Source organism: Galeopterus variegatus, unplaced genomic scaffold (assembly GCF_000696425.1).
Source record: "Galeopterus variegatus unplaced genomic scaffold, G_variegatus-3.0.2 Scaffold1087, whole genome shotgun sequence".
NCBI classification, from domain to species: domain Eukaryota; kingdom Metazoa; phylum Chordata; class Mammalia; order Dermoptera; family Cynocephalidae; genus Galeopterus; species Galeopterus variegatus.
The window spans coordinates 100,511-114,038 of record NW_007727198.1 but is presented as its reverse complement, the minus strand read 5'-3'; the positions used below and the strand labels follow the sequence as shown (position 1 = coordinate 114,038).

The window sequence follows — 13,528 nt, the reverse complement described above, 5'->3', positions numbered from 1 at the left end:
GGGCATTTGTATGTCTTCCTTTGAGAAATGTCTATTCAGCTCCTTTGCCCATTTTTTAATCAGGGAACATTTTTTTTTTTTTATTGTTGTTTAAGTTCCTTGTATATTCCGGATATTAATCCCTTGTCAGATGCATAGATTGCAAATATTTTCTCCCATTCTGTAGGTTGTCTTTTCACTCTGTTAATTGTTTCTTTTGCTGTGCCAACGATTTTTAGCTTGATATAATACCATTTGTTTATTTTTTCTTTTGTTATCTGTGCTTTTGGGGTCTTATTCATAAAGTCTTTCCTCAGTCCTACTTCTTGAATTGTTTCCCCTATGTTTTCTAGGAGTTTTACACTTAAGTCTTATTATTTAAGACTTTAATCAATTTTGAGTTTTTTGGTATATGGCAAGAGGTACAGAACTAGTTCTTCTTCTACATATGGATGTCCAGTTTTCCCAGCACTATTTATTGAAGAGGAAGTCTTTCCCAATGAAGATCAGTTTGCAGTAAGTATGTGGGTTGATTTCTGGGTTCTCTATTCTGTCCAATTGGCCCGAGTGTCTGTTTTCATGCAAGTACCATGCTGCTTTGGTTACTATAGCTTTATAGTATAATTTGAAGTCAGGTAGTATAATGCCTCCGGCTTTACTTTTTTTTGCTCAGGATTGCTTTGGCTATTTGGGGTCTTTCATTGTTCCATATGAAAGGTAAGATTGTTTTTTCCATTTCCCTGAAGTATGTCATTGGTATTTTGATGGGGATTACATTGAATCTGTAGGTCTCTGCGTGTATGGACATTTTCACAATGTTAATTCTTCCAATCCATGAACATGGAATGTCTTTCCATTTTTTTGTGTTCTCTTTAATTTCTTTCAGCAGTGTTTTGTAGTTCTCACTGTAGAGATCCAAGCACTTTATATAAATTTACAAATTTCCTGCCACCCCTCACTACTTATACCCCTCCCCTGCTTTTTTTCCCCATTATGATATATTCTGTTTTGAAATACTACATATTTTACTTATTTATCTAATGACTATATCCCTCCACTAAAATGGACATAAGCACAGGAAATTTTGTCAGTTTTGTTCTCTGCTCTACGCTGAGAGCCTTGAATAGTACCTGGTACCCAGTAAGCACTCAGTACAATTTCTAAATGAATGAAAAATTTAATCCTCAAGAAAACCCAATGAAACAGGCACTGTTAGTATCCTCTTTTTACAAGTGAAGAAACTGATGCACAAGAAGATTAAGTACCCTGCCCAGGGCAGTGCTAGGATTTTAAAGCAACAATTGGGCCCCAGTGTTCACTTTCTTAACCAATTATACTATACTGCCTGTTTTAAAAAACTTATGGAGAGAGAGAGTGGGGGGAGGAAATATGAATGACAGAATGAGAATAATGGAAAGAATGTATGTGATTCTATACACTTTAGGGTTTATTTTTCATTTTGTTTTTTGCTTTTTGTCTTCCTTCTTCTTCTCTCCATGAATAGGATCCACTTTCTTCTGATGAAATATCTGTGCAGTATTCTGAGAATCTAGTTTGGCCTTCTGATAAAGGTGGTGAGCAACTATTTGTTCCCCAAATAGCATCTTCAAAGGACACTTCTATTGTTCAACTACCTTTCCATTGTTACATGTATCTTTTCACAAAGTTAACAGACCAACAAACTCATAGCTATTCAACGTTGTACTAGAGGTTCTAGCCAATGTAATAAGGCAAAAAGAAAATAGAATCCTTCCATACTGGAAAAGAAAAAAAAAATTTGTTTATTCACAGATGACATAATGGTCTGTGTAGAATATCCAACAGTATCTACAAAAAAAGCTCTTGGAACTAATGAGTGAGCTTAGCAATTTTGCAAGATACAAGATCAATATACAAAACTCAATTGTACTTTTATACACTGGAAATTAACAATCAGAAATTGAAATAAACAAAATAATACTATTTACTATAGCATCAAAAGTATGAAATACTAGGGTATTTCAAAATTTCTTGGAAAAAATGGAATTAAAAGATAGTATGAATCCTTCCATTAACTTTTTGAAGTACCCTTGTGCTTAGGGATATTTCTGACAAAAGATAGGAAAGGTGTGAACCCTGGGAACCACAAAACTTTAATGAGTGAAATTAAAGGACAACTAAATAAATGGAGAGATACATTGAGTTCATAGGGACTCTATATTGTTTACATGTCTGTTCTCCCCAATTTTATATATATATATATATATATATATATATATAATGCATATATTTTTAATGCATTATATTTAATGTAATCCCTGTCAAAATCCCAGCAGGTTTCTTTTTGTAGAAATTTATAGGCTGATACTAAAATTCACATGGAAATGGAAAGGACTGAGATATCCAAACCAACTTTATGAAGAAAAAATGAAGTTGGAGTGCTCACACCACCTGATTTCAAGACTTATTATAAGGCTACAGTAATCAAGACTGTGATATTTGCATAGGATAAACATATCGATCAATGGAATAGCACTGAGAGTCCAGAAATAGACCCGAATACATATGGACAACTGATTTTTTTTTATTTTAATTTTTTTAACTTATTTTTTCATGGTACATGTTTATGGAGTACAGTTGGTTGTTTCAATACATGTACACATTGCATAATAATCTAATCAGAAGAGTTAGTATATCTATCACCTAAACATTTATCATTTCTTTGTGGTTATAACATTCAAGATCCTTTTTTCTGGCTATCTTGAAATACACAATACAATATTATTAGCTAATATCACCCTAGGGCACTAGAACTTATAATTTCTATCTAACTGTGACTTTGTAACTTTGTACGAGTCTACCAACCTTTCCCTGCCCACCCCCTTCCCTGCCTCTAGTAAGCACTATTCTACTCTCTATTTCTCTCTTTTAAATTTATTTTTCTTAATTGACCCATGATAATTGTATATATTTATCTAGTACAGTATGATATTTGGGTACATTCATACTGTGTACAGTGATCACATCAGGGTGCTTAGTATATCCATCACCTCAAACATTTGTCATTTCTTTGCGTTAGGAAGATTCAGCATCATTTTTTAACTAGCTATTGAAAGATACACAGCACTTTGTTGTTAACTGTAGTTTCCCTATATTACTATAGAACACTAGATCCCATTTTCCCTATAGCTCTAATATTTTTCCACATAGCAGTGAGAATGTGGTATTTCTCTCTCTGTGCCTGGCTTATTTCACTTAACAGTTCTCTCCAAGCTTATCCATGTTGCTACAAATAGCAGAATTTCATTCTTTTTTATGGCTGAATAGTATTCCATTGTGTATATATACCACATTTTCTTTATCCAATCATCTATGGAAGGACATTTAGGTTGGTTCCAACTCTTGGCTATTGTAAATAGAGCTGCAATGAACATGGGAGTGCAGGTATTCCTTTGACATGATGATTTCCATTCCTTTGGATATATACCCAGAAGTGAGATTGCTGGATCATATGGCAGTTTTATCTCAGTTGTCTGAGAAATCTACAAAAATCTGAAAAATACTGTTTCCCATAATGGCTGCACCAATGGACAGTCCCACCAACAGTGTAGGAGGGTTCCCCTTTCTCTGCGTCCTCACCAGCATTTGTTATTCTCTGGGTTTTTTTGATAATAACCATTCCAGCTGGAGAGGATATCTCATTGTGGTTTGGATTTGCATTTCTCTAATGAATAGGGATGTTGAAAATTTTTTCATATGCCTGTTGGTCGTTTGTATGTCTTCTTTCGAAAAATGTCTATTCAGTTCCTTTGCCCATTTTAAAATCAGATTGTTTGTCTACTACTGAATTTTTTGAGTTCCTTGCATATTCTGGATTTTAATCCCCTGTTGGATGCACAGTTTGCAAATATTTTTTTCCTATTTTGCAGGTTGTTTTTGTACTCTATTGTTGCCTTTGCTCTGCAGAAGATTTTAGCTTGATCTAATAACATTTGTTAATTTTTGCTTTTATTCCCTGTGCTTCCGAAGTATTATTCATAAAGTCTATACCTAGACCTATGTCCCGAAGTGTTTCCCCTATGTTTTCTTCTAGAAATTTTATGTTTTCAGGTCTTACATTTTAGTCTTTAATCCATTTTGAGGTGATTTTGGTAAACGGTGAGAAATTGGGGTCTAGTTTCATTCTTTTGCATACAGATCTCCAATTTACCCAGCATCCTTTATTGAAGAGACTGTCCTTTCCCCAATGTACGTTCTTGGTTCCTTTGTCAAAAATCAGTTGGCTGTAGGTATGTGGATTTATTTCTGAATTCTCTATTCTGTTCCATTGGTCTATGTGTCTGTTTTTGTGCCAGTACCATGCTGTTGTGATTACTTTTGCTTTGTAGAATATTTTTGAAGTCAGGGAGTGTGATACACCCACTTTCTTCTTTTTGCTCAGGATTTCTTTGGCTGTTCAGGGTCTCTTGGTGTTCCACATAAATTTTTGAATTTTTTTCCTATTTTTGTGAAGCATGTCATTGGTAGTTTGGTGGGGATTGCACTGAATCTGTAGGTTGCTTTGGGTAGTATGGTCATTTTGACACTATTGATTCTTCCAATCCACGAGCATGGGATTTCTTTCCATTTTTTTGTGGCATCTTTAATCAGTGTTTTATAGTTTTCATTGTAGAGATCTTTCACCTCTTTGGTTGAATTATTTCCCAGGTATTTTATATATTTTCTTGTGGCCAATGTAAATGGGACAGCTTTCTTGATTTCTTTTTCTGCTAGTTCTTTGTTGATGTATAGAAATGCTACTGCTTTTTGTATGTTAAGTTTTGTATCCTGCAACTTTACTGAATTTGTTTTATTAGGTCTAGGAGTTTTTTGGTAGAGTCTTTAGGCTTATCTCTATATAAATCATGACATCTGCAAACAGAGGCAACTTGACGTCTTTCTTTCCAATTTGGATGCTCTTTATTCCTTTCTCTTGCCTGATTGCTCTGGCTAGGATTTCCAGAACTATGTTGAATAAAAATGGTGAGAGTGGGCATCCTTATCTTCTTCCAGTTCTTAGGGGGAAAGCTTTCATCTTTTCCCCATTCAGTATGATGTTAGCTGTGGGTTTGTCATATATAGCCTTCGTCATGTTAAGATACTTTCCTTCTATACCTAGTTTGTTGACAGTCTTTATCATGAAGGGATGTTGAATTTTGCCATATGCTTTTTCTGCATCTATTGAGGTGATCATATGTTTTTTTCTTTCATTCTGTTTAAGTTATGTATTATGGTTATTGATTTGTGTATGTTGAATCATCCTTGCATCCCTGGGATAAATCACACTTGATCAGGGTGTATAATCTGTTTGATTGGCTGTTGGATTTGGTTTGCTAGCATTTTATTGAGGATTATTGTGTCTGGGTCCATTGGGGATACTGGCCTGTAGTTTTCTCTTTTTGTTGTGTCCTTGTCTGGTTTTGGTATCAAGGTGATGCTGACCTCATAGTATGAGTGTGAAAGAATTCCATCCCCTTCAATTTTTTGAAATAGTTTAAGAAGTACTGGTATTAGTTCTTCTTTAAATTTTTGGTAGAATTCAGTAGTAAAGCCATCTGGTCCTGGGCTTTTCTTTGTTGGGAGACTTTTTATTAGTGATTCTATCTTGTTACTTGTTATTGGTCTGTTTAGGTTTTCTCTTTCTTTTTGGTTCAGTCTTGGTAGGGCATATGTGTCTGGGAATTTATCCATTTCCTCTAGGCTTTCATATTTATTCACATATAGTTGTTCATAATAGTCTCTGATTATCCTGTGCATTTTGGTGCTATCTGTTGTAATGTCTCTATTTGCATTTCTGATTGTATTTATTTGTGTCTTTTCTCTCTTTTTCTTGGTTATAGATAACTGATTTTTGAGAAAGATGCCAAGGTAGTTCAATGGAGAAAGGATGGTCTCAAGAAATGGTGTTGGAATAACTGGATATCCATATGTAAAACAAAACAAACCCTTGATCTCTACTTTGTACCACATACAAAACTTAATTTAAAATTAACAATTGGCATAAATGTAAAACCTAAAGCTATAAAACTTCTAGAAGACAACAAAGAAGAAAATTTTTGCAACAAACCCAAAGTGCAATTCAGAACAGAAAAATATTGATAAATTGTACTTTACCAAATTTAAAACTTCTACTCTATCTAAAAATGCTTCCACACCTTAGGTTTTTAGTCAATGTTAGATTCTTAATAATTACTTAGATAGAATGTCAGTTTTACCCTGTGTTTCCATACTCTCTTAGTACTGCAAACCATAGGGGGCTATGCTTAATTGTTTAGTTGCCTGAAAACCAAGGGAATTAGGTGATGCCATTTATTTAGTCTCTGTAATTCCCTCAGCTCAGAAAGAGCTGGATGGATATGTAAAATATTGAAGTGATAGGGCAGATGGGGATTTGATAAATGAACGAACAGACAGAGGGGGAGTGGAAGGAGGGAATGAGGGAGAGAGGGAAAAGAAAGAAAGAGAGGAACAGGGAGAAAGAGAGATTTTATTACTTTTAGAAAATTGGAGAAAATAGAAAAATCCTATTTAAGATCACTTTTCCTTGCATTCCTAAGTTTCTCAAGTGAGAGAGAGATGGGGGTGGAATTCTAGCCAGCACCTAGAAACAGGACATAACCCTGAGCTCTGCCAGAGGAAAGCAAATGAGAATTCTCAGCCATGTATATCACAGAGAGGGGAAACAGAGTCATTGAGAACCCCTGCTCTTGAGAGCAGCAGCACATTACCTCTGAGGTTTTGTGTGGCAGATGAGAGGAGAAAAAAGGACTCCTGCTTTCCAAGGCTCAGAAAGCAGAACACTCTTCTTGACTAAGCTCTAGAAACATGACCAGCATGGACAGTCACATATTTGGCAGCGGGGAGGGGAGATTATCATCAGTAAGTATACTATACATCCTAACCACCACAGAGATGCATGTGAACTTGCTAGAAAATGTTCCCATGGCTGGACTGTTTCTTTCTGGATCTGCCACTCACTTCTCATTGCATCCAATCCGTGGGCATTATAAATGTAGTGCTAGTGGTGCTGGGGCTTCTGCTTCCTCATTTCAGGAGCTGGAAATGCAGCTAACCAAGCAAGCTGAGCCAACCAGAGCTTATCAAAATCATACTGGCCAGGTCACACTGTCCCCAGCTGCAATACGTTGGCAGATGAAACAAGCATAATCACTAGCTGACATTTATTGAGCATTTGCCTTGTGCCAGGCACTATGAGAGCCTTACTTGGATTATGACATTTAATCCTCACAATAGCCCAATGAGGTAGGTACAAAATTCATAAGTAGTAGAGCCAAAATTCAAATCCAGGTCTGACTCCAAAGCTGATATCCTTTCAAATACACACAAGGCCGCCTGATTAATTTATTTAAAAAAGATCTTTGAGCAGCCCTGTGCTCCAGCTGGTTAGCACTAGGTTAAACATCAAAGTATGCCAAGCCTATGTCATTTACCCCTTGTGATTGAAAGTCTTTTTCAAATGGTTTCAGCTACTTTCCTGCCATATTGATGAATGTACTTTCTGAGATAGATTTTACTTTTTGTGCTGTGACCAAAGGTCTTGCACTATCCTGAACAGGGAATATTGAAGGAAAAGGCAATTAGGCTACAAATGAACTCATCCTCAGGCACACTCTACTAAAAGCTATTTTTAGGAATACATTCTGACATTAGTTTATGCTTTTGTCATTTGCCTTTTTCTACAAAGGAGCAATAGCAAAAAAAAAAAGAGAGAGAGAGAAAAAATAAGCAGTCAGTTTAATGCTATGGTTTGTCACAAGCATTTGTGATATTATACTTAGTCTAATAGCTAAACTAAGGCCCCATTGACATCATCAACACATGAAACTCCAGAGATCATTTGAAAAATTCAATACTCGGCCATTTGATTGCTAATGTTTAAACAGCATACAACCATTGTGAAGTGAAAGAACACACACACACACACACACACACACAGAGTTTCATACACACATGGAGGCAAAATTAGGGGTTTTAGCAGCAGTCACGGCCTACTGTCTTCGAAAGGACATAATCACAATATAATATGCAGGACTCTGACTCCAGCGACAAACACATAAACAGATGAATCCAATTATAAAACTTCACCATGTTGAATCCACAGAGCAAGCAAGACTTCACTACCTCTTGCTAAAGCAAGAAAGTTTTTCATCTGGTTCTTGCCAACCAAAACCAAAGGGGTGTCAGTATGTTTAGTTTCTTTATGAAGCTATGTGTTCCTGACTACTCTCATCTAGACACTGATGAATAGATAAACAGGTCTTTCACGATGAGACACTTCTGGCAAAGACAGGTTAGTCAGTCTTCCTATGGCATCAGCCACCAGGGCCAGCCCCAGGAAGATTTGTGAAGTGAACCAGGTCTGACTTTCCTTCTGTATACCTTTTCACACAATTTAGTATCCTTCCTTCACCTGGCTTAATTCGCTTAAGCCATAACTTACAGCACCTAATTCAACGTTATGATATCATGTATCAGGCACTGGGCTTGGGTGCTCTGCCCTGTAATATTCATGGCTTTCACTAGTATTTGAAAATTGGATTTGGTTCTTGTAATTCTCTAGCTCGAGCCTATGTGAAAAACATCTCAGGCTGAGAGGAGTGATCAGTTTCCATCCTCACCTCAACTGCCTGCAATCTATGTTTAAATGGATGCCTCTGAATGTGTGTGTGTGTGTGTGTGTGTGTGTGTGTGTGTGTGTGTGTAAAATATCCTCAGCCTGGTTTGTTGGCTGGTTTGAGGGAGAATAGCTGTAGTGATCTATGAGTCTTCTTATTGCTTTGTTGATGAAGGGGTGCATTAAAGGCTTTAGCTCAACAATGATGTTGAGAAAGGGTGACTGTCCAAACACAACCAGAATGATGCTATTTTAGAGAAAAAGTGAAACGTTTGAGAAGTGTATGCTTTTTCCTTTCATCATCACTACTGCTACATTTTTTTCCAAAGTGGGATGATTCTAATTTCTCCCAAAAGTCTCTATTTTCACAGTGGCTGGCAGAGCTCACCCACAGAAGCATTGTGGTGTACGGAGAAGAGAGCACGCAGCTACTAATCCTGAGACCAGGCTCCTGACCTCCTTTTGGTGTGATTAGCTGAAGTATCTCGCTCTCTGGGAGAAGACCTGTGCATACATTGCAGTGGAAACAGCACTGGACAAGTATCAGAAGACCAGGATTCTAGGCTGCCCTCTGCTACTGACTGAGTGTGTAACTCTGGAAAGGTTATTTACCCTTCTTGAGTCTTAGAGTCCTTATTTGTTCAGCAAAAGAATGTGCCTCATGTAAAGTATGGAAATGTTCTAATACAAAATGAAAGTTACAAAGGCTCTTTGTGGTTACTACGCATGCTCAGCCTTGACAGTTTAAGTGCATTCTGGGAACAATCCAATGGGTCAGCAAATGGATTGACTGTGGCCTGCTGTGTTGGCCAGAATAACAGGTCCACATTAGCAAAGAGAACCATATGTGAGTCTAAATGCAGTGGCCTGGCCTGGCTGCTTGTGGGTCAACCTCTGCAAAACCCATGCTTCCTGATCTCAGTGGTACACGGCTGTGCACTGATTTCTTTTTTTTCTGTCTTGTCAATTTGGCTCACTGTCGGCATAGAAGGAACTGCCTGCACTGCCCTGAAAGTCATTGCCAGGGTAGTCTGGCTCTGCTGCTCAGACATATCCCATTCCATCTGTTCCTCCCTGAAACAGAGGGCTAGCTACTCAGCTTCAGATCCAGGCAATGAAACACAGCAAGCAGAACTGACACAACTTTCAGGCTGTAGGTTTCCTAAACTGCTTGATATGCTACATTGAATCTCAGCAGGTTCCAAATGGATTGAAAGTTAGAAAAAGGCACAATTGGCCATTCCATTTTAGCTTTGACCAAATCCACAACTCCAACTTGTTCTGACTAATATACAGAGGATTATGCCCACCTGGGTGACCGACTTGCATTTTTCTCCTCCGACCTAGCCTTGCTACGTGAGGGGTAAATGGATAAAATTAAAGCTTCAAGGGATCACTTCTCAGGAGCCTTCACTGATGTCCTCACATGACCTCTTCCCCACCCCAGGCCTGGCATTGGTTAGGGGTGACTATTTTGGCTCCAACAGCACCCTGTGATTACCTACTTGTAGCATTTAAACATTACGTCATCATCCTCTGTTCCCTCTACTAAGACGGTGAGCTCCTTGAGGGCACCTCTTATATCTTATATTTATCTATGCGGCTCCAGGGTCTAGCACAATGGCACAAAGTAGATGCCTGATATATTTTAGTTGTTATTATTATTACTATTATTGGTGCTAAAGAAGGTTTTTACCAAAATTGTTCATTTGGAGGCCACAAGTGGACACACCATTACTCTCTCTGAGCTTCAATATCCTCATGTGTAAAATAGAAATAATTATAGTGCCTGCATCATGAGCTTTTAGTGGGTGAGGATTAATGAGACAAAATGTATCAAGAGCTCAGTACACAGGTTGGCCCATGGCACTCATTCAACCCATATGAGTTGTTATTACTTTTAGCCATGATGCATATTTGATGCAGCTGGACTTCTGCATTTTTTGTTTTGTCAAAAAAGAAGAGATCCAATTTATTTTCAAAGAGGAAAAGAACACTCCTTCTATTTCCCAGCCATATCTGGCCTTAAAATAACATAGAGAAACACTTACAAACTGCTTCATATCCTACTGTTGTGGAAATACACTATGGAGAAAAGCGGTGGGGTGCAGAAATCTACCTATTTCTCCCCCCATCACCATGCACACCAAAACCAGGGAAATGCATAGACAACGCAGCAGGAACTGTAAAGGACAACCCTCTCTGAGCTATATAGCACAGTGCCCAAACACTGATAGACACTGCTCTACAAAGTGTGAAAAATGCCCCTAGTAGTCTCACCATATCCGTGGAAGGTCAGTACTGCTCCTGGTGACAAAGATATCCTAAGAAGAAGAAAATGTGCAGTAACAGAAATAACAACAACAACAGCACCTGCTGAAAACTGATGGGAGATAAGTACGAGGAGGGATACAGAGAAGGGAAGCTGGCACACATGTCCATGAAGAGGATACTGGAGGACACTTTTATTTTTCACTAATAAGCAACAAAAAAAAATGAAGAATTAAGAAGAACGAGCTCAATCTGTGACTCACTACATATGGCAAAAAACGGGACACCTAGCTCAGAATGTGCAAAGAGGGAGGCCTTCACCATGGCAGAAGCTTGGGATGCATCTAAATATAGCAAGTGTAATATAGACCATGCTTATCTAGTTAAGCATGTATTTATTCCACGCTCTTACTGTTAACAACCTGGGTATAGTATTAGGTATGCATTCTCTATGTCATCTTAAACATAGAAACTGGATAAATTTCAATATTCATTTAGAAATTAATTTTATGATGCTGTCCTAAGTATTAAAATACAGGTTATACTTAAATCATTCAAAGTTTGGCATGTTCACACATGTGCACAAAGTATTTGATAGATATTTACACACTGGGAGACACAATTATGGTCTGACTTTGGAGTTTTGGCAGATCTGGGTTCAAATTCTGGCAAGTTTCCCTACTAGCTTTTTTTGGGTGCGTGTGATCCGAACCCTCGGGCGGGAGCGCCGCCGCGCTTCCCAAGCGGCGCACTATCCAGTGCGCCACCGGGCCGGCCCTCTCTATGTCATCTTAACTCAAATTCTACCAACTGCTCGTCTCATGGCTCATACTGAGATTCTTCACCCAAAAGGTGAAAGAAACAAAACAATGCCCCTTTTGAAATGCAAAGGCAAATCACAAACATCCATAGTTATACATGAGGGTCTAATAAACGGAGATTGTGCCCTGCAGTTGTCAGTGTGACAGGTACATACAAGGTGCCCAGATAGGGACTGCCACTTTTGCAGACATGGAGTTAAAAGCGATTCCCCAGTGCTTTCTTTGTTAACTGAGAGTGCATGTTAACGATGAATTGGGACTAATTTGGAAACATTCAGCTGCTTGGGAATGTGTACATCAATTCCCTTACTTCATAATTCATACAGCGTTTTGATTGTGGTGCTCAGCAATAAATAACTGAAATGAGTTCTAACTGCTCAGAGATTTAGTCTTATGTCTTCACCACCGCTTTTTATCTTTTCCAAGATAGTCTACATTCAACTTTATATGCAAACCTGAAATGCTATTCAGGATGAGAAGAAGAAGGAAAAAGGCAGCCAATAGATCTTTCACTTTGGGAATTGAATATAAGATCATATTCAAAGTGCAGCATTTACAGTCCAATGCTGCATACATAAAATATATGACCATTACAAATTCACCTTTCATTGCAAAGCTGTGCTCTTGTAGTAACATATCTTTTTGCAGGATTAGAGCTTTTAGCATGATGAAGGTATCTTTCATCTTCCCCTAGATACAGGCTGGGTGCCCTTTCTAGGCTTCTGCCTGTCACAATGTCCCACACCCTCAAGAAAGAGCCAGCTTATAGAGAACCTGCATCATTCACCAAAAGGCTGCAGGCCAGTTTAAAGGAGAAGTGCCTTATTGGAGAGGTACGTCATCTGCATGGAGTCACACTGCCTCAGATTTCCATGATCTGCTGAATCCAAAGGGAGAGATCAGCCAGTGTTGTCTTCTGGAATAAGCCCAAAGGGGTAAATCTAATATCACAAATATTCAGCCAATACAAGTTTTGATAATACCAAAAAGACAGTTTCATGTAGAACATGGTACATGCTAGTTACTAAGGAAAAGAACATACATACTGTGTAAATATAAATATACTTAAACCAAGAAATTTATGAAATGGCTTTCCAGATTCTTCTAACTCAACCCTAAACCTCAAAGTATAGATCTAAGACAGATTTTCACGGATTTGGCAAATCATATAATGATAAATCGGTGTCTGCTGCTTCTTTAATTTTTGGAACTCAGAGTCCAGATCTCGCACTGCCCTTCACAGTCAGCCCTAAGCTCTCTTTCCAAGGTCATCTCCTGACTTTCCCCTTCCTCCCCTACTCCTTCTTCAGTCCTTCACGCACCCAATATTACATGCGTTACTCATTTCGATTCCCCAGTCATCAGCCCAGTGTGAGGCACATGGAAGGCATTCGCAAATCTTTGTCAAATGAATATGAATGAATGACAAAATGAGGACAGCACGTGGCGTTTTGACAGCTATGTCAGATGTACAAGAGCACTTTTCACTTACTTCCCATTCTTAGATGTGTTCCGGGCCTTTGTGGATGACGGAGAGTTGGTGCCTGGGTTAGTGTTTGGAGAACCTCGTGTATCTTTACTATATCCACAGAAAGAACAGAAAAAATATATACAAGGACCACAGAAACAAAAATCAATTAGTCACTTCATTTAAAGACATTCAAGTTGGCGTCTCTCTGTCTGTCTGTCTCTCTCTCTCTCTCTCTTGCCTGTCACAATAAAGCATGATCTTATCTAGTGGTGCACTTCAAAGGTAAAGAGAGTGGGAACCATTGGTCAAGTTCAAAGAAAGCTATCCCTTTTA

General features: G+C 38.2%; 1 protein-coding gene across 1 annotated transcript in view; it reads right to left on the bottom strand.

Annotated features, from left to right (window-relative positions):
- The window catches only part of HS6ST2 (heparan sulfate 6-O-sulfotransferase 2), a gene marked incomplete at its 5' end in the record, with an annotated part of 43,475 nt that extends 30,172 nt beyond the window's left edge, over positions 1–13,303 (bottom strand). Inside the window, one exon of the mRNA XM_008574678.1 lies at positions 13,217–13,303. Coding sequence (XP_008572900.1) covers positions 13,217–13,303 — 87 coding nt within the window. The remainder of the gene's footprint in view (positions 1–13,216) is intronic.
- Between the last annotated feature and the right edge of the window lie 225 nt (positions 13,304–13,528).